The following is a 26,911-nucleotide window of genomic DNA, read 5'->3' as shown; positions in this document are numbered from 1 at the left end:
TACTTATCATATCCATTCCAATCTGTTAATTTCTTGCTCTTTGATTTATATACTATATCAATTATTTCTTTTTCCTCAGTTGCTCTAATAAACTTAGTGTAAGTGTTTATATTGGTAATATTACTGTTTACTCCATCTTTACTGCTGGGTTCAGTAACTGATTTAACTAATTTAATCCCCACATTAACAAAGAAATCACTAAACCTATCTGCAACCAAATTAGTATCCTTTATTACCATATAATTGTTTGAATTAAAGTAATATGGGTAAATTGTTTTTCTTTTATCTTTATTAGTAATTTTATTTAAAACTCCCCAAGTATTTTTAATATTATTTCTCAAATAATTTACTAAAATAACCCCTTTTACTAGATCTCATAATACTTGTTAACTTATTTTTATATATCTAGTATTTAATTTCAGCTTCCTTTGTTCTATGTTTTAAGAATTTCTTATATAATACATTTTTCTTTTCACAAGCATTTTGTATTCCATTTGTTAACCAAGGCTTATCAATATACTTCTCTTTGTCAACTTTTTTAACTAGTGGGCAATGTTTATCATACAAATTATTTATTACAGAAACAAATGCTTCATAGGCTTCATCTACATCATCGACATAGACTGCATTCCAATCTTGTCTAACTCCTCAAGAGATTTAATGGTACCTTCTGTTATATGTCGAATTAACCTACTAGTTTTAATTTCATTATTAATCATGATGCAGCTCTCAAAAGATACAAAAACAGGCAGGTGATTGCTAACATCATTTATGAGTAAACCTCCTGTTATTTTCCCATCAGTAACATTTGTAAATATGTTATCAATGAGTGTAGCACTATTTACAGTTATCCTGCTTGGTTGTGTGACCCATCATGGGCAAAGCTTCCCCAGAATCGAGGACACCTTTACAAGTAATGCCTCAAAACGGCAGCATCCATCATTAAAGACCCCCATCACCCAGGACATGTCTTTTTCTCCTTGCTACTGTCAGGGAGGTGGTACAGGAGCCGGAAAAAACACTCAATGCTTCAGGAACAGCTTCTTCCTCTCTGCCATCAGATCTCTGAATGGACAGTGAACCCATTTACACCACCTTAAAAACCTTTTTTTCTCTCTTTGCACAACTTAGTGATTTTTATTTAAATATATTTCTTACTGTAATATACAGTAATTATCTTGTATTGTGGTGTACTGCCACTAAACAACAAATTACATGACATCAAACACAAATTGACATATACCAGTGATATCAGACCTGATTCTGATCAATCAAACCCTCTCCTCCTGCACAGCCCTCCATTCTTCTCCCATCCATGTGCCTATCTATGAGTTTCCTCTCATGCCCTACCAAATATTGAAAGCCCTGGAGAGAGTGGATGCAGAGACGTGTCCGATAGTGGAGCAGTCTCAGACCAGAGGGCACAGTCTCGGAATAAAACAATGTCCCTTTAGAACAGAGATAAGCAGGAATTTCTTTAGCCAGAGGGTGGTGAATCAGTGAAATTCATTACCACAGACGACTGTGGAGGTCATGTCATTGGGGATACACACAGTGGCCACTTTGCTAGGTACACCCACACACTTGTTCATTAATACAAATATCTAATTTGCCAATTACACTCTGCACCTGATAAAGTGGTCACTGAGGGGACACAGTAACACTGATTTCAAGATCAACACACACAAAATGCTGGAGGAACCCAGCAGGCCAGGCAACATGTATGCAAAAGAGTAAACAGTCACTGTTTCGGGCCAAGACCCTTCATCACGACTGGAAAGAAAGGACTGGGGAAAAAAAAGAGTTGGATTTTTCCTCTCGCTTTCCAGTCCTGATGAAGGGTCTTGGCCCGAAACAGTGACTGTTTACTCTTTTGCATACATGTTGCCTGGCCTGCTGGGTTCCTCCAGCATTTTGTGTGTTGCTATTCACAGGGCAATTTATAAAGACCAATTAACTGACTAACCAGTACATCTTTGGACTGTGGGAGGAAACCGGATCACCCAGAGGAAACCCACAGAGGGTGGTACGTATGCAGAACGAGCTGCCACTGGAAGTCATTGAGACAGGTACGATAATGACATTTAAAAGACACCTCTGCCCCACCGTGATGCTCGCCTCTGTAACGTCACCCAGCTCCACCCCTGACCCAGTCCGTCTCTCATTCACACCTTCAGTCACCTCCCACTCCTGCCCTCTGCTCTCCACACACTCTGCTGGCTCTGCCTGAAATTGTCCCAAACCCCTTCACCCACCATCCCTGTGATCACTAATCTGGTTAAGTAACATACAACCCAACTTTGCTTTCACATCCCAACATAGCCTCACCACTTCCTCCCAGTATAATCCCCTCCAGCCTCTTAACACTCCCTCCAGTCCCAGCTTCTCGGAGTGTCATCACTGCATTTCCAGCCGTGCCTTCTCCTCAGTCTTCAAGCCTGAAATTCTCTGCTGAAACCTCTCTGCCTCCCCATCTCCCTCCACTCCCTACTGTTGTTTTACCAAACCAGGTATCTGGACGTTTCCAATCACCAGCTCTAATACCGTGTGTCCCAGTGTCAAATTGGATTCATAATGTTCCCCAGGTCCCTTCAGTACTTTTACCCCATTAAATACAGGCTGTCTCTGCTCATCTACAGAAACAATAAATAACATCCACTTCCTCTTACTGTACACAGCACGCAGTTTGTCCCTACAAGACATTACTCACCCAGAAAACCCAGGATCAGCAGCACAACCCTCAGTTCAGCCGGTGACATTCTGGAAATGAAAGACTGGAATTTACTCAGTGAGAAATGACACACTGGGGCTGAGGACAAGGTGTAAATGGGAATGGGAACTGAGGATCGAAAGGGATATCCGTCTATAGTGGGATAGATACATCACTCTCTCACTGAAACCCCACGGGCACAGATGAGATCTCCCTCAGTGAGACCTCACGGACACAGATGAGATCTCCCTCAGTGAGACCTCACTCTCTCCCTTACTGAAACCCCAAAGACAGAGGTGAAACCTCCCTCGGTGAGAACCCACAGAGACAAGATACCCCAGAGTACCCATGGAAGGAGGTGATCTCTCCCTCTCCCCCTCACTGGGATCACACATACAGTGAGATCTCCATGACTGAGACTCCAGACAAAGTGAGAAATCTCTTCCTGAAACCTCACAGATGGATGAGACAGAAGAGCTCCATCTACCTTCATTTATTTACACACTCCCTCTCTCTCTACAACACACACACACACACACACACACACACACTCCATCTACCTTCATTTATTTACACACTCCCTCTCTCTCTACAACACACACACACACACACACACTCCATCTACCTTCATTTATTTACACACTCCCTCTCTCTCTACAACACACACACACACACTCCATCTACCTTCATTTATTTACACACTCCCTCTCTCTCTACAACACACACACACACACACACACACACACACTCCATCTACCTTCATTTATTTACACACTCCCTCTCTCTCTGCAACACACACACACACACACACACACACACACACACACACACACACACACACGACATATTTCCAGATTGGATCAGTTTTGGGGATGTCTACTCACGTGTGACTCCCGATGAGGTGTTGCTGTGTGAACTGGAGGGAGATGGGACCACCTACAACCTCCTCACTCTCTGCTGTGAGTGGTGTCAGACTCAGCGACAGGTCAACGACTACTTTCCGCACTGGCTTCTCGAAGCAATGAAACCAGAGCTGGGCTGCGGAACAGTTGATATATGCTTTGAAAAAGTATGCAAAGCCAACAAAGAACAACATCTATCCTGAGTCTCTGCAATGAAGAGCCTATTGTTCCCAGTCAGTGAGCTTCCTCTAACAACCACAGCTTCAGTGATGGGTCAGTATTGAGCAGAGGGACAGGAATGGACACGGGTGCTAGAGAGGAAATAGTCACAGGATTACTGTAGCCAGGTTTACAATGGGTCAGTATTGTGAAGTGGGAGGTGTAGATCATCTGTAATGGACAGCAGGCATTAGAGGGGGAGTGGACACAGGATAAACCCCGGTCAGGTTGGTTACAGGGAAGGTTGAACAGGTTATGACGTTATCTATTCTCTGCTCATTCTCCTACTCTCTGGGGAATGAAGGTAAACACAATGATGAGGGGTATAGACAGTGTAAGTACAAGCTGGGGGAGACTAGAACTAGAGAAAATTTACAAGAATGTTCCCAGGACTTGAGGACCTGAGATACAGGAAAGGTTGAACAGGTGATGACTTTATTCCCCAGAGTGTAGGAGAATGAGGGAGATGTGACAGAGGTTTATTTACCCTATCCATACCTCTCACAATACAATATTATGGAGAGGGTCAATGTAAACAGAGCTCGAACTGTTTCAGGGGAACACGAGAGGGATCTTCTTCACTGACAGAGAGGCGAGAGCGTGGAACTAGCTGCCAGCAGAAGAGGTGTATGCACGTTCGATTTCAACATTCAAGAGAAATGTGGATTGTACGAGGGTGGGAGGGGTACAGAGGGCTCTGGTCTGGGTGGAGGTCGATTGTATGAGGCAGGTTAATAGTGCAGCATGGACTAGATGGACAGAAGGTCCTGTTTCTGTGTTGTGGTGTTCTGAGACTCTTCTCTGACTCTGATTTCTGAGTTTTCTCCCCACTTAGAAAATAGTCTACACCTTTATTCTTTCTAACAAAGTCTATGTCCATACACTTCCCTACACTGTATTCCATCTGCCACTTCTTTGCCCATTCTCCTAATTTGTCTTTCTGCAGACATCCTGTTTCCTCAGCACTACCTGCCCCTCCACTTAACTTTGTATCATCCTCAAACATTGCACAAAGCTCTCAATTCTGTCATTAAAATCACTGATGTTTCATGTGAAAAGAAGTGGTCCCAACACCAAACCCTGTATAATACCACAACTCACCAGCAGCCAACCAGTAAAGGCCCCGTTTATTCCCACTCATTGCCTCCTCCAGTCAGCCACGCTGGTATCTTCCCTGGGCTCTTGTTTAGCAAACTCGTGTGCATCACCTTGTCAAAGGCCTTCTGAAAATCCAGGTTAACAACATCCACTGACTCTCTTTTCTCTCTCCTGCCTGTCATTTTCTCAAATAATTTCAGAGCTTTCTCATGCAAGATTTCCCCTAAGGAAACCGTGCAGACTACAGTCTAATTTTTCATGTGCCTTCAAGTTCCCCAAAACCTCATCATTAATAATGGACTCCAACAACCAACAAACCACTGAAGTCAGACTAACTGGCCCATAGTTTATTGTCTCCTGCCACCCTTCCTTTTCAAGAGTGGAGTGACATTTGCAATTTTCCAGTCCTCCAGAATCATTCTGGAATTCAGTATTGTTGAAAGTTCACAACTAAAGCCTCCATAATCCCTTCAGCTACCTCTTACAGAACCCTGGGATGCAAGTCCATCTGGTTCAGACCTTTCAGCTTCCCAAGCCACTTCTCTTTAGTAATAGCAGAATCAGAATCAGGTTTAATATCACTGGTATTTGTCGTGAAATTTCTTGTTTTGTGGTAGCAGTACAGTGCAATAAAAATAAAAAACTATACTGTAAATTACAATAAGAGATTTATATATTTAACATATTCATATATGATATTTAACTTAATATATATAGAATTTGATTAGAAGTAGAAAAAGAGCAAAAAATGAACAAGAAAATAGTGAGTGTACATGGGTTCATTGTCCATTCATAAATCTGATGGTGGTGGGTGGTGGGAAAGAAACTGTTCCTAATACAGTTAGTCTGAGGTTTCGAGCTCCAGCACCTTCCTCCTTGATGGAAACAATGAGATGAGACCATAAGACAAAGGAGCAGAAGTCAGCCATTCGGCCCATCGAGTCTGCTCTGCCATTTTATCATGAGCTGATCCATTCTCCCATTTAGTCCCACTCCCCTGCCTTCTCACCATAACCTTTGATGCCCTGGCTACTCAGATACCTATCAATCTCTGCCTTAAATACACCCAATGACTTGGCCTCCACTGCTGCCCGTGGCAACAAATTCCATAGATTCATCACCCTCTGACTAAAAAAATATCTTCGCATTTCTGTTCCGAAAGGGCGCCCTTCAATCCTTAAGTCATGCCCTCTCGTACTAGACTCCCCCATCATGGGAAACAACTTTGCCACATCCACTCTGTCCATGCCTTTCAACATTCGAAATGTTTCTATGAGGTCTCCCCTCATTCTTCTAAACTCCAAGGGATACAGTCCAAGAGCAGACAAACGTTCCTCAAATGTTAACCCTCTCAGTCCCGGAATCATTCTAGTGAATCTTCTCTGTACCCTCTCCAATGTCAGCACATCCTTTCTTAAATAAGGAGACTGAAACTGCCCACAGTACTCCAAGTGAGGTCTCACCAGCGCCTTATAGAGCCTCAACATCACATCCCTGCTCCTATACTCTATTCCTCTAGAAATGAATGCCAACATTGCATTCGCCTTCTTCACAACCGACTCAACCTGGAGGTTAACCTTAAGGGTATCCTGTACGAGGACTCCCAAGTCCCATTGCATCTCAGAACTTTGAATTCTCTCCCCATTGAAATAATAGTCTGCCCGTTTATTTCTTCTGCCAAAGTGCATAACCATACACTTTCCAACATTGTATTTCATTTGCCACTTCTTTGCCCATTCTTCCAATCTATCCAAGTCTCTCTGCAGACTCTCCGTTCCTCCACCTATCTTCGTATCGTCAGCAAACTTAGCCACAAAGCCATCTATTCCATAATCCAACTCACTGATGTACAATGTAAAAAGAAGCGGCCCCAACACTGACCCCTGTGGAACACCACTGGTAACCGGCAGCCAACCAGAATAGGATCCCTTTATTCCCACTCTCTGTTTCCTGCCAATCAGCCAACGCTCTATTCACGTACGTAACTTTCCCGTAATTCCATGGGCTCTTACCTTGTTAAGTAGCATCATGTGTGGCACCTTGTCAAAGGCCTTCTGAAAATCCAAATATACAACATCCACTGCATCTCCCTTGTCTAGCCTACTGGTAATTTCCTCAAAAAATCGTTATAGGTTTGTCAGGCAGAGGGCTTGTCCTGGGTGATGGATCCTTCATACTGGATTGGATGCTGCCTTTTGGAGGATTTCCTGTTCAATTAATCCTCGATGTTGGGGAGGTTAGTGTCCCTGATGGAGCTGTCTGAGTTTGCAACTTTCTGTAGCTTTTTCTGACCCTGTACAGTATCCTCTCCATACTGGACAGTGATACAACTAGTTTGAATGGTCTCTGCGGTACATCTGTAGAAATTTGAGAGTCTTTGGTGACAAACCAAGTCTCCTCAAACTCTTAAATACAGCCACTGCCGTGCCTTCTTTGTAATTCCATTAATGTTGGGCCCAGGATCGATCTTCAGAGATGTTGACGCCCAGGTACTTGAAACTGCTCACCCTTTCCACTGCTGACCCCTCATTGAAGACTGATGTGTGTTCCCTCGACTTCCCCTTGCTGAAGTCCACAGTCAATTCCCTGGTCTTACTGACATTAAGTGCAAGGTTGTTGTTTTGACACCACACAACCAGTTGATCGATCCCACTCCTGTACACCTCCTCATCACCATCTGAACTGCTGCCAACAATAGTTGTGGAATCGGTAAATTTATGACTGGCATTTGAGGCACCCACACTCACTCTGCACACTGACACTCGTGAGTTTCTGAAATACTGTCTTCCACAGTGAAGACTGACACAAAATACTTGTGAATTCATCCACTATTTCGTTGTCCCCCATTACAACCTCTTCAACAGTTTTCCACTGGTCCAATATCCACTCTCCCGTCTCTTTTACCCTTTATATATCTGAAAAAAAACTTCTGTATTCACTTTTATTGGATAGCTTACCTTCGTATTTCACATTTCTCTCCTTATTGCTTTTTAAGTTGCCTTCTGTTGGTTTTCATCGGCTTCCCAATCCTTTAGCCTCACACTAACTTTTACGATACATGCCCTCTCTTTTGCTTTTATGCGATCTTCGACTTCCCTTGTCAGCCTCACCCTCCAGTTAGAACACTTCTTCTTTGAGATGTGTTTATGCTGGGCCTGCCGATCTGAAATTCCTCCACTCCGCACGTCCCGACTCTGCCTCGACCTCACTCCGACTACTTCCACTTGAACATGACTCAACCTCTCTCCGAATCTGTCTCGCACCCGCACATCTTGACCCTCGAGTCAGCCTGGCCTCTTCAGTACAGAACAAAGGGGGGTACGAATACATTTGAACTGCTGATATTTCCATTTTTGAATGCTTTACAATTTTCCCTGTATTTTTCGGCTCCACTGTGGAAAAAAACATGTGATTCACAAATAAAAATTCTCAGTTAAATTGATCAAAATCCCTGGCAATACAGCGGCAATACTCATTTATGTGAACAGGGTGTTGGGGGCTGAATACTTTTTCAAGGCACTGTAGAAGGACAGACAGATAGATAAATAAATAATACCAAGAACATGAGATGCAGAGTCCTTGAAAGTGAGTCCACAGGTGGCGAAATCAGATTAGGATTGAGGTGAGTGAAGTTATCCTCACTGGACCAGCAGCCTGATGGTTGAAGTGTAATAATAATCCCTGAACCTGGTGGTGTGAGACCCAAGGCTCCTGTACCTCCTGCCCAATGGAAGCAGTGAGAAGAGAGCACGGTCTGGATGGTGGGGGTCACTGAAGATGGATGCTGGTTTCTTGTGTCAACGCTCCTTGTAGATATGCTCAATGGTGGAGAGAGCTTTTCCTGGGGACTGGGCTGTATCCACCATTTTTAATAGGCTTCTCCATTCTTGTGCACTGGTGTGGGACTGGGACAGATCAACGAGTGAGTGGTGACCCGGGCTTGAGGGGCCGGGGACATCTCCTGCTCCTAGTGTGTTGTCTTCTTGTATAATGAGATGGAGGGGCCTCAGGAGGGAACTCTAGAGCAAGGTGTCTTGGTTTCACTGACCAGTAGATTAAATGGCCACAGAAAACTGCCCTCCGGGGAATGTGTAGCCAATAACGTGAGATTAGCGTAGGATCAGTGTCAACGGTGTTTGATGGTCAGCGTGTACCCAGTGAGCCAAAAGGCCTGTTTCTGTGATGTGGGACTCTGTGACTCTCTCTCCCTTTCTCTCTCAGCTCTACTGTCTTTCACCTTCTCGCTCTCCCAATCCCCCTCCCCTCTAACACCTCAATGCATTGCTTTTGACCTGTGACCTTTCACCAAATGTGACCAGTGTCTGTGATGTGAAAACCCCTCTGTCCTCAGTCTGTTTGTATCTGGTGGCAAACAGGAGAACAGAACAGGGCAGAATTAACCAGAGGGATGCTCCTATTGGAACTGTAATGGCCATAGAAGCAAGAGTGAATAATTTGTAATGTTTTACAGAGAAAGTGAATATTCAGCCCCACAAACTACCTGGCATCTCTCTGACCCTCTCTCACCACCCCCCCCCCCCACCTTTCTGTCTCACTCTCCCTGTATCAACTCACCACCCTATTCCAGGAACAACTCTCAGTTCTGTCGGTGTGTGAATTTGCATCTGTGGCTTTCAACACGTGATACACGTGAAATGAACAGTCCTTTGTTCACAATCTGTGTGTTTTTCTGTTACCAATCATTTCCTGTTGTTTGCCTTCATTTACAATTTTCCATTCCTCCAAAACCAGTCCAGAATCTAGTTTGTTGAAAGATCACTACTAATGTCTCCACAATAATTTCAGCTACCTTTCAGAACTCTGGGGGGTAGTACATCTGGTCTAGGTGACTTATCTACTTTCAGACCTATCAGCTACACAATCACCTTCTCCTTAGTAATGGCAACCACACTCACTTCTGCACCAACAGTCAAATTTCTGTAACACTGATTGTGCCTTTCACAGTGATGACAAACATAAAATACTTGTTAAGTTTGTCCACCCGTCTTTATTCCTTTTTAAGACATCTCCGGCGTCAATTTTCCACTCTTGCTTCTATTTTACTCTTCATATGTCTGAAAAAGCTTTTGGTTTCTTCTTTTATATTGTTGCTGAATTAACCTTGAGATTTCATCTTTTCTCTTTCTTGTTTTTTTTAATGCCTTCACTTGGTTTTTAAAATCACCCAGCTTCCCACTAATTATTGCTTTATTGTATGCCCTCTCTTTTGATTTCATCCTGTCTTTGACTTTCCTTTTCAGTCATATTTGCTTCATCCTCCCTCTACATTTCTTCATCTTTGGTATTTATCTATCCTGCACCTTCCGAATTACTCCCAGAAACCCCAGCCATTGCTGCTTTGCCAACATCCCTGCTAATGTCCCCTTCCAATCAGCTTTGGCCAGTTCCTCTCTCATGCCTCTGTAGTTCCCTTCACTCCACTGTAATACGGATACATCTGATTTTAGCTTCTCCCTCTCAAACTGCAGGGTGAATTCTATCACGTTATGATAACTGCCTCACTACACAACACTTAATCCCGAATTCTCTTTTTCCTGGTGAGCTCAACCACAAGCTGCTTTAAAAAGCCATCTCAAAGGCATTCTACAAATTCCTTCTTTTGGGATCCAACACCAACCTGATTTTCCCAATCTACCTGCAAATTGAAGCTCCCATGGCTTTCATTACATTGCCCTTTCTACACGCCTTTTCTATCTCCTGGTGTAATTTGTAGCCCACATCCTAGTCACTGTTCCAAGGACTGTATATAACTCCCATCAGGGTCTTTACACCCTTGTAGTTTCTTACCTTTACCCACAAGGATTCTACATTTTCCTAATCCAATGCCAACTCCTTCTCTCAGAATTCAATTCCCACCCCACTCCCTCTGCTTCTCCTCCTGTCCATTCGATACAAAATGTATCCTTGCAAGATAAGCTCTCAACTGATCTGTGTTCAACCATGTCTGAAGGCTGATTTATACTCGACGACATAACCTACACAAGTGGCCTATGCGCGTTGTGAGCATTTATACTTGTGCGTTGGTGTGTCTGCATCGCTTTGCAATTTGCGCACGACACGCATGCACACACACCTGCCCGTGCAAGGCTTCATGGACATGGTAGTATTTCTCGGGGTAAACAAGAAGCGAGCGTCTTTTTTCATAAAAGCGAAATGTGTCCTCCATAATTTCGGAGGTCTGTGAAGCTTTATGGAAAGCATTGCAGCCAGAGTTCCTTCCCTGCCCTTCAGTCACCCAATGGGAAGCTATTGCAGCGTAGGGGGAAAAGCTACCAAGCGGACCAATCACAGCTGTTGCGGTCTGCGTTGCCGTGACACGTCGTTACATTTTGGGAGAGGCGCGCATAAGGCTACGGCGTAGGGATCCGCGTAGGCTCTGCGAAGGGTTCGCAGCTACGCCGTACCTATGGCGTCAAATTGACGCAGAAGTATAAAACAGCCTTTAGTGATGCCTGTGATATCACACCTGCCAATGTCTGCATTATTCGTTCAGTGTGAGCATTCAAAGATAACACTTTCAGTACTGTATTCAGTTTTAACCCCATGTCACCATCAGTTAATTTTAAAACCCTTTCTATGCTTTTTGTCTTTTTATTTATTCTGGAGACTTTTGTAACCTCTCCTGCCCTCTCCTTCCTTTTTACTTTATCCTCACTCTTCCAATGTTGAAACTTTGAACCTAACATTTAATTTAAAGACAAACTTCACCCAATCTCACTGACGGAATTTTGACTGGTCATCTGCCTACATTCCATCACCATGTTGGGTTTGGTATCAGAGGTAAAAATACACTTGACCTGGCTCATACTAACACACCAGGAGCATATAAAGCTGTTCCCCTGCCCCACATTGGGCTCTCAGATCACTTGTCTGTTATGCTAATTCCAGCATACTGATCAAGCAACACACATCAAAGTTGCTGGTGAACGCAGCAGGCCAGGCAGCATCTCTATGAAGAGGTACAGTCGACGTTTCAGGCCGAGACCCTTCATCAGGACTAACTGAAGGAAGAGTTAGTAAGAGATTTGAAAGTGGGAGGGGGAGGGGGAGATCCAAAATGATAGGAGAAGACAGGACGGGGAGGGATGGAGCCAAGAGCTGGACAGGTGATTAGCAAAAGGGATATGAGAGGATCATGGGACAGGAGGTCCAGGGAGAAAGACAAAGGGGGGGGTGGACCCAGAGGATGGGCAAGGGGTATAGTCAGAGGGACAGAGGGAGAAAAAGGAGAGTGAGAGAAAGGATGTGTGTATAAAAATAAATAACGGATGGGGTACGAGGGGGAGGTGGGGCATTAGTGGAAGTTAGAGAAGTCAATGTTCATGCCGTCAGGTTGGTGGCTACCCAGACAGAATATAAGGTGTTGTTCCTTCAAATTGAGTGTGGCTTCATCTTTACAGTAGAGGAGGCCGTGGATAGACATGTCAGAATGGGAATGGGATGTGGAATTAAAATGTGTGGCCACTGGGAGATCCTGCTTTCTCTGGCGGACAGAGCGTAGATGTTCAACAAAGCGGTCTCCCAGTCTGCGTCGGGTCTCGCCAATATATAGGAGGCCACATCGGGAGCACCGGACGTAGTATATCACCCCAGCCAACTCACAGGTGAAGTGTCGCCTCACCTGGAAGGACTGTCTGGGGCCCTGAATGGTGGTAAGGGAGGAAGTGTAAGGGCATGTGTAGCACTTGTTCCGCTTACAAGGATAAGTGCCAGGAAGGAGATCAGTGGGGAAGGATGGGGGGGGGGGCGGGTAGAGGGAAAGATGTGCTTCGTGGTTGGATCCCGTTCCCGTGGCGGAAGTTACGGAGAATAATAACCACCCCACCAGCCTCCGGGTCCAACATATTATTCTCCGTAACTTCCACCACCTCCAACGGGATCCCACCACTAAGCACATCTTTCCCTCCCCACCTCTCTCTGCTTTCAGCAGGGATCGCTCCCTACGCGACTCCCTTGTCCATTCATCCCCCCCATCCCTCCCCACTGATATCCCTCCTGGCACTTATCCTTGTAAGTGGAGCAAGTGCTACACATGCCCTTACACTTCCTCCCATAAAATTTAATTTATGAATTTTGATTATTTATGTGCAATTCATTTGAGGATTTTATTCTTACTTTCCTGAGGTATTGTGTGTTATTTGTACTACTGCGTTTTACGCTCTGGTCTGGAGAAACTTGGTCTTGTTTGACAGTATACATGTACATAGCTAAATGACAATAAACTGGACTTGACTTGTTTTGTCTGTCCTTCCTCACCATCTCACTACACACTGTATCTACTTGTCTGTCCTTCCTCACCGTCTCACTACACACTGTATCTACTTGTCTGTCCTTCCTCACCGTCTCACTACACACTGTATCTTCTTGTCTATCCTTCCTCACCGTCTCACTACACACTGTATCTACTTGTCTGTCCTTCCTCACCATCTCACTACACACTGTATCTACTTGTCTGTCCTTCCTCACCGTCTCACTACACACTGTATCTTCTTGTCTATCCTTCCTCACCGTCTCACTACACACTGTATCTACTTGTCTGTCCTTCCTCACCATCTCACTACACACTGTATCTACTTGTCTATCCTTCCTCACCGTCTCACTACACACTGTATCTACTTTTATACCAGCTGCCCCATCCTCAGCCCCATCACTCCCATTTCCATTCTCCTGCCAAATTAGATTAAACCCTCCACAACAGCTCTAGCAAACCTGCCCACTGGGATATTGGTCCCCTCTGGTTCAGATGTAACCCGTTTCCTTTTGACTGCTCTCCACTGTACAGATGTAGGGGTTCCAGAAAGAGATTCTCCTAAACTATCTTTGCCAGTCCTGAAGAAGGGTCTCAGCCCAAAATGTGAACACTTTATTCCTTTCCATAGATATTGTCTAAACTACTCAGTTTCTCCAGCATTTTACACTATAAGACATCGGAGCAGAATTAGGGTATTTGGCCAGTCAGTCATGGCTGATCCTTTTTTCCCCACCTCAGCCCCACTCCCCAGACCTCTCCCCATAACATTTGATGCCATGTCCAATCAAGAACCTATCAAGCTCTGCCTTAAATACACCCAATGACCTGGCCTAAAAATTGTGTAAAAAACAGAAATATTATATATTATAAAAAGTGAGGTAGTGTCCATGGGTTCAATGTCCATTTAGGAATCGTTTGGCAGAGGGGAAGAAGCTGTTCCTGAATCACTGAATGTGTGCCTTCAGGCTTCTGTACCTCCTACCTGTTGGTAACAGTGAGAAAATGACATGCCTTGAGTGCTGGAGGTCCTTAATAATGGACGCTGCCTTTCTGAGATATCGCTCCTTGAAAATGTCCTGGGTACATTGTTGGCTCGTGCCCAAGATGGAGCCGACTAAATTCATAACCCTCTGCAGCTCTGTAAGTTGTCTCTCCAGGACCTCTTTGCTTTTGCTTCCTATGTCATTGGTACCAATATGTACGAAGACATCTGGCTGCTCTCCATCCCTCTCCAAAATGTTGTGGACACAATTCGAGACATTCCTGACATCTGGGAGGCAACATACCATTCTGGTAACCCATTCACGTCCACAGAACCTCCTGTCTGCTCCCCTGACTATTGAGCCCCTGATCACTACCACTCCCCTCTCCTCCCCCTTCCCCTCCTGCACCACGGACCCATGCTCAATGCCAGTAACCCAGTCTCTGTGACATTCCCCTGGGAGGTCATCCCCCACAACAGTATCCAAAATGGTATACTTATCATTGAGGGAAATGGCCACAGGGGTGCTCTATGCTAACTGTCTATTCACATTTCCATACCTCCTGACAGTCACCCAGCTACTCACCTCTTGCAACTTCAGGGTGACTACGTCCCTGTAATTCTGATCGATTATCTCCTCACTCTCTCATACAAGCTGAAGGCCATCCAGCCGCTGCTCCAGATCCCTAACACGGTCTTCAAGGAGTTGCAGCCACATGCACTTCACGCAGATGTAGTTCCCTGGGAGACTGTGGGTCTCCCAGGACTGCAACATCCAGCATGAAGAACACACAACAGCCATTTACAACACCAGGTACAGTAAAGGAAAACAAAAATGGAACCTTAACGGAAGCTTACCCAGAGCCAATGCCTGTTGATGTAGAAAATTGCAGGATCATCTGTTTTCAATGAATTCTTAAGGATAAATACTCATCTCTCTGTAAGGTCCAAATATCTGGTAGATTTTCAACAGACCAAACCAAAATGAAGACAAAAGTCAGGTAAATGACGATAGAGAAGCACAAATCAGGGGAAGGGTGCAAGACCATCCCAAAGGCACTGAACTTACCTTGGAGCTCAGGGCAGTCCATCATGAAACCACAGCTACACTGCACAAGTCCGGCCGCCCCTCAGAACTTAGTCACTGGAGAAGAATGGCACTTGTAAGGGAGGCTCCTGTCAAGCCAACAATACCAAAGTTCAAAGTACATTTACTATCAAAGTATCTATAAATTATACAGCTTCAGGTTTGTCTCCGTACAGGCAGCCACAGAACAAGAAACTCACAAGAACACAGAACGAAAAGACAAACTAACACTCAAGGCAGAGAGAGGGGAAAAAACACAATTCGTATGAACAATAAAAGCAAGGAACAGCATTCAGAATGAAAGTGAGTCCATGGATACGAAGCCCAGATCAGCCCCACAGCCTCAGTCTCAGTCCATCACACGACGGGGCTCACAGACACAAAGCTCAGATCAGCCGGAGCCGGCCCACAGCCTCAGTCTCAATGCAGCAGAGAGCAGAACAATGTTGTGGAGCAGCAAACAGAATCAGCCAAACCTCACCTCCGGTCCCAATACCCCGTCTTTTCAAACCATCTGACCCGGTGTTTAAATCATTGAATCTCCAGTCCCAATACCCTGTCTTTTCAAACCATCTGACCCAGTGTTTAAATCATCCAATCTCCGATCCCAATACCCTGTCTTTTCAAACCATCTGGCCCGGTGTTTAAATCGTCCAATCTCCGATCCCAATACCCTGTCTTTTCAAACCATCTGACCCAGTGTTTAAATCATCCAGTCTCCGGTCCCAATACCCTGTCTTTTCAAACCATCTGGCCCGGTGTTTAAATCATCCAGTCTCCGGTCCCAATACCCTGTCTTTTCAAACCATCTGGCCCAGTGTTTAAATCATCCAATCTCCGGTCCCAATACCCTGTCTTTTCAAACCATCTGCCCAGTGTTTAAATCATCCAATCTCCGGTCCCAATACCCTGTCTTTTCAAACCATCTGACCCAGTGTTTAAATCGTCCAATCTCCGGTCTCAATACCCTGTCTTTTCAAACCATCTGACCCGGTGTTTAAATCGTCCAATCTCCGGGTCGTGACCCACACTGTGATCCAGAACCTGTCACATCGATACCATAAGATACAGGAGCAGAATGAGACAGTTTGCCCATCGAGTCTACTCTGCCATTTCATCATGGCTGATCCAATTTTCCTTTCAGCCCCAGTCTCCTGCCTTCTCCCCGTATCCCTTCACAAATCAAGAATCTTATCAATCTCTGCCGGAAATATACACAAAGATTTGGCCTCCACAGCTGCCTGTGGCCAAAGAATTCCACAGATTCGCTACTCTCTGGCTGAAGAAATTCCTCCTCATATCCATTCAAAAAGGAATATGATTCCCTTATTCTGAGGCTGTCTCCTCTGGTCTTAGACTCTCCCACCAGAGGAAACATCCTCTCCATATCCATTCTATCATGGCCTTTCACCATTCAATAGGTTTCAATGAGGTCACCATTCATTCTTCGGAACTCCAGTGAATACAACCCCAGTGACATCAAACGTTCTTCACATGTTGAGTCATTTAATCCTGGAATCATTTTCTTCAACCCCCTTTGAATCCTCTCCAGTCTCAGCACATCCTTTCTAAAATAAGGGGCCCAAAACTGCTCACAATACTCCAATGGAGGCCTCACTAGTGCTTTATAAAGTCTCAACATTACATCCTTGTTTTTATATTCTAATTCTCTTGAAATGAAAGCCAACATTGCATTTGCCTTCTTCATCACAGACTCAACCTGCAAATTAACTTCTATGGAATCCAGCACAATGACTCCCAAATCCCTTTGAACTTCAGATTTTGAATTTCCTCTGCATTTAGAAAATAGTCAGTCCTTTACTTTCTTCTACCAAAGTGCATGACCATTATTTCCCGACACAATATTCCATCTGCCATTTCTTTACGCATTCTCTTAACCTGAGTCCTTCTGCAGCCTTTCCACCTCTTCAAAACTACCTGCCCCTCCATCTATCTTCACATCGCCTACAAACTTTGCAACAAAGCCATTAATTCCATCATTCAAATCAATGACATAAAATGTAAAAAGACTTGGTACCAACACAGATCCCTGTGGAACACCTCTACTCACTGATACGGCAGGTACTTTACATTTCCAATAGGCCACACACTCAGATTGATCAGACCTCACTCTTAGTTTTGGTGGACAGGCTCCGAAATTCCTCCGCTCTGACTTTACTCCACTCAGCACGCCTCGACCTCGCTCTATTTCTCCTCAAGTATAACTAGACTTCTCTCCAAATCTGTCTCGCACTCACACAGCTCGACTCTCGAGTCAGCCTCGCCTTTGCTCGCTTCTTCATTATTTACGGTGATCATTTACCACAATATTCAACAGAAAAAGTGTTATTAATAAAGTATTTAGTTGTATGTCTCACTTTATGAGCCACAGGTAAGCTGTTGCACCTTAAACTGCAAGCCACCCTGTCACTCTGAGTGAGCTGCAGAACTCAGTGGCTGCAACCGGAGGTGAAGTTCATAGAAACATAGAAAACCTACAAAACCTACAGGCCCTTCGACCCACAAAGTTGTGCCGAACATGTCCCTACCTTAGAAATTCCCAGGGTTACCCATAGCCCTAGGGTTACCCATGGTTCCACAATCTCTAAAGCCTTCCATATAAAGGGTACTTATGGAAGAGCGACAAGGAAGAAGCCTTGGCTTAAAAAAGACATATCCTTGCCCGCAAAGCAAATAAAGACATCCTATATTGTCAATATTACCAGGTGTGGGAGATGGTTCAACTAGCTACAGGGCAAAGGGGAATGAATACTTTTGATCTGCAGACATTTCAGTTTTAGAATTGTTATTTTTCCATGCTTTACGATTTTCCCCGTTTTTTCGGCTATGCTCTGAAAAAAAGGAGCATGGGATTCACAAATAAAAATTCTCAGTTAAATTGATCAAAATTCTTCATTTATGTGAACAAGGTGTTGGGGGCTGATTACTTTTTCAAGGCACTGTAGAGAGACAGATAGATACATAAATAAATAATACTGAGAACATGAAATGTAGATTCCTTGAAAGTGAGTCCATAGGTTGTGGAATCAGTTTAGTACTGAGGTGAGTGAAGTTATCCTCACTGGACCAGCAGCCTGATGGTTGAAGTGTAATAATAGTTCCTGAACCTGGTGGTGTGAGACCCAAGGCTCCTGTACCTCCTGCCCAATGGAAGCAGTGAGAAGAGAGCACGGTCTGGATGGTGGGGGTCACTGATGATGGATGCTGGTTTCTTGTGTCAACACTCCTTGTAGATGTGCTCAATGGTGGGGAGAGCTTTTCCTGTGATGGACTGGGCTGTATCCACCACTTTTAACCGTCTTCTCCATTCTTGTGTACTAGCGTGGGACTGGAACAAATCAACCTTAAAAGGCTGAGGGACATTTTCTGCTCCTGGTGTGTTGTCTTCTTGCATAATGAGATGCAGGGGGCTCAGGAAGTAACTCCAGAGCACAGAGTCCTGGTTTTGTTCCACACACTGATCAGTAGATTAAATGGCCACAGAAAACTGCCTCTGGGGGAATGTGGAGACAATGACATGGGATCAGCATAGGATCGGTGTCAATGGTGTTTGATATTCAGCACATACCCGTGGGCCAAAGGGTCTGTTTCTGTGTTGTTCTACTCTGTGACCCTCTCTCTCCTTTCAACTCTACTGCCCTTCACTTTCTCACTCTCCCCATTCCCCACAACACCTCACATTGTGCCAATGCTTCCAGTTTTGACCTGTGAACTTCAGAATCAGAATCAGGTTTAATATCACTGGCAGATGTTGTGAAATTTGTTAACTTTACAGCAGCGGTACAATGAAATACAGGATAAATAGATATATGTGAAAAAAAACTGACAGTAATTATATAGATGTCTATTAAATGATTAAGGTAAAATCAGTAATGCAAAAAATACAGAGATTAAAATGTAGTGAGTTACTGTTCACGGGTTCACTGTCCGTTTAGGAATCATTATCATTTCGGGGAAGCAGGTGTTCCTGAATCACTGAGTGAGTGTCTTCAGGCTTCTGTATCTCCTTCCCAACAGTAACAATGAGAAGAGGACACGTCCTGGGTGGTGAGGATCCACAATGATGGACGCTGCCTTCCTAAGGCACTGCTCCATGAAAATGTCTTGGATACTACGGAGACTAAAACCCATTTTGGAGCTGACTAATTTTATCAGTTTCTGCAACATAGTTTGATCTTGTGTGGTGACCCATTTCCATCCCAATACCAGTTGCTGAGTCAGAATGCTCTCCATGGTACATTTATGGAAGTTTGAGTGTTTTAGTTGACAAACCAAATCTCCTCAACTTTCACCAAATGTGACCAGAGTCTACGATGTGAAAACCCTTCAGTTCTCCGTCTGTTTGCATCCAGTGGCGAACAGGAGAACAGAACAAGTCAGAATTAACCAGAGGGATGTTCCTATTGGAACTGTAATGGCCACAGAAGCAAGAGTGAATAATTTGGAAAGTTTTACAGAGAAACTGAATATTCAGCCCCACAAACTACATGGCATCTCTCTGACCCTCTCTCACTCCCCCCGCAACACCTTTCTGTCTCACTCTCCCTGTATCAACTCACCACCCTATTCCAGGAACTCATCTCAGTTCTGTCGGTGGGTGAATTTGCATCTGTGGCTTCCAACACGTGATACCTGCGTGAGTGAAATGAACAGTCCTTTGTTCACAATCTGTGTGTTTTTTGTTACCTATCATTTCCTGTTGTTTGCCTCCCACCCTTCATAAAGAGTGGAGTGACAATTACAATTTTCCATTCCTCCAAAACCATCCCAGAATCTAGTGATTTGAAAGATCACCATGAATGCCTCCGCAATCATTTCAGGTACCTCTTTCAGGACCCTGGGGTGTAGTCCATCTCGTCCAACTGACTTATCTACTTTCAGACCTTTCAGCTACCCAAGCACCTTCTCCTTCGCAATAGCAACTACACTCACTGCTACCCACTGACACTCGAATTTCTGGCATACTGATGGTGTCTTTCACAGTGAAGACAAATACAAAATACATATTAAGTTTGTCCTCCTTTCTTAATTCTGCATTATGACCTCTCCAGCATCATTTTCCACTCGTCTCTATTTTACTTTTTGCATACCTGAAAAAGCTTTTGCTTTCTTCTTTCATATTACTGGCTAATTAACCTTCATATTTCATCTTTTCCTGTTATTGCTTTTTGATTGCCTTCACTAAGTTTTTAAAATCCTCCAGCTTCCCACTAATTATTGCTTTATTGTTCTCCTCTCTTTTGATTTTATGCTGTCTTTGACTTCCTTTTACAGCCACAGTTGCCTCATCCTCCCTTTACAATATTTATTCATCTTTATATTTATCTATCCTGTACCTTCCAAATTAATCCCAGAAACTCCAGCTCCTGTCTCTGTATTTCCCTTTACTCCACTGTAATACAGATACATCTGATTTTAGCTTCTCCCTCTCAAACTGCAGGGTGAATTCCATCATATCATGATCACTGCGTCATTACACAACACCAAATCCAGACTTGTCTTTTCCCTGGTGTGCTCAAACATGAACTGCTTTAAAAACCCGTCTCACAGGCATTCTACAAATTCCTTCTTTCGGGATCAAGCACCAACATGATTTTCCCAATCTACCTGCAGATTGAAATCCCACATGGCTATCATTACATTGCCCTTTTTAAATTCCCTTTCTACCTCCTGGTGTAATTTGTTGTCCACATCTTCGTTTGTTACTGTTGCTAGGCCTGTACAAATTGAATTGAATTTTTTTGTTACATCCTCACACTTTTACATGAGTAAAAATCTTTACATTACATCTCTAAATGTGCAATTTATAGTAGTTTATAATAAATATTGTGCAACAATATAGTCAATATAACGTAGAAATACAGTTATGTCAGCATGAACTGAGCAGTCTGATGGCCTGGTGTCCCAGTGTCTTTTGGTCCTGGCTTTTATGCTGTGGTACCGTTTCCCGGATGGTAGCAGCTGGAACAGTTTGTGGTTGGTGTGACTCGGGTCCCCAATGATCCTTCAGGCCCTTATTACAGATCTGTCTTTGTAAATTTCCTGAATAGTGGGAAGATCACATCTACAGATGCACTGGGCTGTCTGCTCCACTCTCTCCCATACCAGGCAGTGATGTAGCCACTCAGGATGCTCTCAATTGTGCCCCTGTAGAAAGTTCTTTGGGTTTGGAGGCCCAGACCAAACTTCTTCAGTGCTCTGAGGTGAAAGAGGTGCTGTTGTGCCTTTTTCACCACACAGCTGGTATGTACAGACCATGTGAGATCCTCGGTGATGTTTATGCCAAGGAATTTAAAGTTGTCACCCTCTGAACCCCAGATCCATTGATGTCAATAGGGGCTAGCCTGTCTCCATTCCCCCTGTAGTCCACAACCAGCTCCTTCGTTTTTTGCGATATTGAGGGAGAGGTTGTTTTCTTGACACCACTGTGTCAGTGTGATACAACTCTCATCAGGGTCCTTTTACCCTTGTAGTTTCTCAATTTTACCCACAAGGATGTTACATTTTCTCAATCGTATGCCAACTCTCTCTGAGAATTCAATTACCACCCCAACCTCCTGCTCACCCTCCTGTCCATTTGATACAATGCGTATCCTTGCATGTTAAATTCCCAACTATGATTTTCTTTCAACCACAACTCAGTGATGCCCACGACGTTATACCTGAGCATTAAAAGATAACACTTTCAGTGCTGTGTTCACCACCCTTTTCAATTTTACCCCCATGTTACCAGAAGTTAAATTGATATCCCTTCCTGGAGACTTTTGTCACCTCTCCTGCCCTCTCCTTCCCTTTTACTTCATCCTCACTCTTCCAAACTGTTGAAATGTTGAACCTATTATTTAATTTAAAGATCAACGTCACCCTAACCCACTGATTGCAATCTGGGCCTGTTATCTGCCTAAATTCCACCAACATGTTGGTTTTGGGACCAGAGGTGAAAATACACTGGACCTGCTTTATACTAACCTAACAGGAACATATGAAAGCCATTCCCCAGCCCCACATTCATAGTCATAGTCATACTTTATTGACCCCGGGGGAAATCGGTTTTTGTTACAGTTGCACCATAAATAATCAATAGGAATAGAACCATAAATAGTTAAATAGTAATATGTAAATTATGCCAGTAAATTTGAAATAAGTCCAGGACCAGCCTATCGGCACAGGGTGTCTGACCCTCCAAGGGAGGAGTTGTAAAGTTTGATGGCCACAGGCAGGAATGACTTCCTATGATGCTCTGTGCTACATCTCGGTGGGATGAGTCTCTGGCTGAATGTACTCCTGTGCCCACCCAGTACATTATGTAGTGGATGGGAGACATTGTCCAAGATGGCATGCAACTTGGACAGCATCCTCTTTTCAGACACCACCGTCAGAGTCCAGTTCCATCCCCACAACATCACTGGCCTTACGAATGAGTTTGTTGATTCTGTTGGTGTCTGCTACCCTCAGCCTGCTGCCCCAGCACACAACAGCAAACATGATAGCACTGGCATTCACAGACTCGTAGATCATCCTCAGTATTGTCCGGCAGATGTTAAAGGACCTCAGACTCCTCAGGAGATAGAGACGGCTCTGACCCTTCTTGTAGACAGCCTCAGTGTTCTTAGACCAATCCAGTTTATTGTCAATTCATATCCCCAGGTATTTGTAATCCTCCACCATGTCCACACTGACCCCCTGGATGGAAACATGGGTCACCAGTACCTTAGCTCTCCTCAGGTCTACCACCAGCTCCTTAGTCTTTTTCACATTAAGCTGCAGATAATTCTGCTCACACCATGTGACAAAGTTTCCTACCGTAGCCCTGTACTCAGCCTCATCTCCCTTGCTGATGCATCCAACTATGGCAGAGTCATCTGAAAACCTCTGAAGATGACAAGGCTCTGTGCAGTAGTTGAAGTCCGAAGTGTAAATGGTGAAATGAAAGGGAGACAAGACAGTCCCCTGTGGAGACCCAGTGCTGCTGATCACTCTGTCAGACACAGTGTAGCAAGCACACGTACTGTGGTCTGCCAGTCAGGTAATCAAGAATCCATGACACCAGGGAAGCATCCACCTGCATCGCTGTCAGCTTCTCCCCCAGCAGAGCAGGGCGGATGGTGTTGAACGCACTGGAGAAGTCAAAAAACATGACCCTCACAGTGTTTGCTAGCTTGTCCAGGTGGGCGTAGACACGGTTCAGCAGGTAGACGATGGCATCCTCAACTCCTAGTCAGGGCTGGTAGGTGAACTGGAGGGGATCTAAGTCTGGCCTGAACATAGGCCGGAGCAGCTCCAGAACAAGTCTCTCCAGTGTCTTCATGATGTGGGAGGTCAATGCCACTGGTCTGTAGTCATTGAGGCTGCTGGGGCGCGGTGTCTTCAGCACAGGGACGAGGCAGGACGTCTTCCACAGCACAGGATCCCTCCGGAGCCTCAGGCTCAGGTTGAAGACATGGCGAAGTACTCCACATAGCTGAGGAGCACAGGCTTTGATCACCCTGGTACTGTCAACATCCGGTCCTGCAGCCTTGCTTGGGTTGAGACGTTTCAGCTGTCTTCTCACCTGTTCAGCCGTGAAGCCCACCGTGGTGGTTTCGTGTGGGGGAGGGGTATAGTCATGAGAGCAGGGTGGGGGACTGTGGGGGACTGAGCAGGGGTAGGAGGTGAGAGTGGAATATGTGTTGGTTGGGGGCCGACAACAGATGGCTCATGTGGGGAATGGGCAGGGGTCACAATGTCAAATCTGTTAAAGAACAGGTTAAGTTCATTGGCCCTGTCCACACTGCCTTCAGCTCCTCTGTTGCTAGTTTGCCGAAACCCAGTGATGGTCCTCATCACCCTTCAGACCTCTCTCATGTTGTTCTGCTGGAGTTTTCACTCAAGCTTCCTCCTGTACCTGTCTTTAGCCTCCCTGATCCTGGCTTTCAGGTCCCTCTGTATTGCCATCAGCTTCTCCCCATTTCCATCTCGAAACGCCCTCTTTTTAGCATTCAGGTCCTTAATGTCCTTTGTCACCCATGGCTTGTTATTTGAATAACAAAGAACAGTTCTTGCAGTCCACACAGAAGTTAATGTAATCAGTGATGCATTCTGTGAGCCCATCAATTCAATTGACGGCTTCTCTTCCTGCTTCTCCCTACATATTCTACACTCCAGCCTTTCCACCATGAGGAGATACCTGGTGGCCCTGACCGAGTCACTGCCACAGCTCCAGGATTCTCTCTCCTCTGCATGCAATGGGCCTCTCCAACACTTGAGCCTCAGCTCGATCCACACTTTCAATCACTGGTTCTTTGCCTTCCTCATGTCCAGTAAGGATCGGACGATGGCCTATCTGCAAGCTGCAGAACCCACCATCTGCAATGTTGGTGGTCCTGGACACCCCAAGACCACAGTTCCTGCTGCCGCCCGCTTGGAACTTGATACCATTGGATGCCCCCAGATTACGAATCTCTCTGAATCCATCCCCAGCCCCAAAGGCTTTGGACAACTCCGTACCAATGACACTAATATCACCAACTCCAGTTCCAATGATCCCGAGAGGATTCAGAACCCGGTTTCCACTGTCGTCAATGCTGGTTCCAATGACCCTGGACACCTTCAAACTGCTAATTGCACAACCTCTAACTCCAACTCCAGCCTGGACATTGACAACGGCACCTCCAGGCTGAGACTTTACACATTGCTGCCGCTGAAACCCCTGTCTCCCCTTCCCCCACCACCACTCTGCAATCCCGGGTCTCTCAGGCCCCACCGTCAGCTCTTGGGTCCACGGAGCCTCCATCTTCCTCCAACCCCACCTTCCCTGGACACCCCAACCCTCCTCTCCCCTCAGGCACAACCAACCCTCTTCCCCCTCTGATCCCAGCTCTCATCTGTGCCAAATCTTCACAATTCCCTCCAACCTTCCCCTCTCTGAGGTAGAACATTCTGTCCTCAGTAAGGCCTCAATTTTGTCCCCTTGTGCCCACAACTCCATGAGTTTCGCACCCACCATGACATTAAGTTTTTCTTCTGTCACCCCACTGAACTTATATCTGCATACCTCGTTTGTTTTATTCCCCCTCGTTCAGTCCCTTCCTACCTATCTGTCACACTTCACGCGCTCTCGATCTTTTCAATGTCTTTTAGCTCCTTGGTCCCGATTGTCTCATGTTCACTATGGATGTCCAAACCAATATACTTCCATTCTTCATCAGGTGGGCATTAAAGCATCATAGTTTCTTCTGAACAACAGAGTCAGCCAGTTCCCCTCTACCACCACTCTCCTCCATCTGGTGGAACTGGTCCTCATCCTCAATAATTTCTCCTTCAGTTCCTCCCACGACCTTCAAACCAAAGGTGTAGCCATGGGCACTCACATGGGTCCCAGCTGTGCCTCCCTTTTTGTCGGCTACATTTAACATTCCTGTTCAGAGCGTATACCAGTATTGCTCCCCAACTCTTCCTACGCTACATCGATGACTGCATTGGTGCTGATTCCTGCACCCAGGCCGAGCACGTCAACTTCATCAACTGTGCTTCTAACTTCCATCCTGCCCTCAAATTTACCTGGTCCATTTCTGACACCTCCCTCCCCTTTTTCAATCTATCTACTGATATCTTTTATAAACCCACCTGGACTATACCTCATCCCACCCTGTCACTTGTAAAAATGCCATCACCCTTCATTCCGGAACTACTGAGATGTCTTCCTCCTGCAAAAAAAAAAGTTTCCTTCTTTCTCCTCCATCAATGCTGCCCTCACCCGCATCTCTTCCATTTTGCACACATCTGCCCTCACCCCATCCTCCCGCCGCCACACCAGGGATAGAGTTCCTTTTCCCTCACCTACCACCCCACCTGCTTTCATATACAGCACATATTTCTACATAACTTCTGCCAGTTCCAGCGTGATCCCACCACCAAGTAAATCATTCCCTCCCCCACACACCCCGCCCCCACTTTCCACAGGGATCGCTCCCGACACAACTCCCTGTCCACTCGTCACTTCACATTGACTCTTCTTAGCACTTATCCTTGCAAGCGGAACAAGTGTCACAACTTCTCCTACACCTCCACCCTCACTACCATTCAGGGCTCCAAACAATCCTTCCAGCTGAGCTGACACTTCACCTCTGGGTCTGTTGGGGCCATCTACTGTATCTGGTGCTCCTGGTGTTGCCTCCTGTATATCAGAGAGACCCAATGAAAATTAGCAGACTGCTTCGCCACACTCAGGTTGGAGGAGCAACATCTGTCTGGGCAGCATCCAACCAGTTGGCATGAACATCGATTTCTCAAGCTTCTGGTAAGTGCCCCCACCCCCCTTCACTTTTCCCCATTCCCTTTTCCCTCTTTCATCTTATCTCCTTACCTGCCCATCACTGCCTCAGGTGCTCCTACCCCTTCCCTTTCTCCCATGGTCTTCTACCCTCTATCAGATTCCCCCTTCTCCAACCCTTATCTCTTTCATCAAACTTCCCAGTTCTTTACTTCACCTCCTCCCCCTCTCCCGGTTTCACCTATCACCCGCCACCTTGTACTTCTTCCTCCACTCCCCCTACCTTTTGAATCAGACTTTGCTTCTTTCTTTTCAATCCTGATGAAGGGTCTCAGCCTGAAACTTCGACTGTTTACTCTTTTCCACAAA

The 26,911-nt window shown here is 45.2% G+C and overlaps 1 protein-coding gene across 1 annotated transcript in view; it reads right to left on the bottom strand.

Moving 5' to 3' along the window:
* LOC134339922 (oncoprotein-induced transcript 3 protein-like) overlaps positions 1-15,094 on the bottom strand; it is a 49,525-nt gene extending 34,431 nt beyond the window's left edge. The window contains exons 1-3 of the mRNA XM_063036710.1: positions 15,042-15,094; positions 3,595-3,748; positions 2,711-2,760 (exon numbers count right to left, since the gene is read on the bottom strand). Coding sequence (XP_062892780.1) covers positions 2,711-2,759 — 49 coding nt within the window. The 5' untranslated portion in view covers position 2,760; positions 3,595-3,748; positions 15,042-15,094. The remainder of the gene's footprint in view (positions 1-2,710; positions 2,761-3,594; positions 3,749-15,041) is intronic.
* Between the last annotated feature and the right edge of the window lie 11,817 nt (positions 15,095-26,911).

Source organism: Mobula hypostoma, chromosome 31, assembly GCF_963921235.1.
Source record: "Mobula hypostoma chromosome 31, sMobHyp1.1, whole genome shotgun sequence".
Lineage (NCBI taxonomy): Eukaryota > Metazoa > Chordata > Chondrichthyes > Myliobatiformes > Myliobatidae > Mobula > Mobula hypostoma.
The sequence above is the reverse complement of the archived record's forward strand: the minus strand, read 5'-3'. Positions and strand labels throughout refer to the sequence as shown.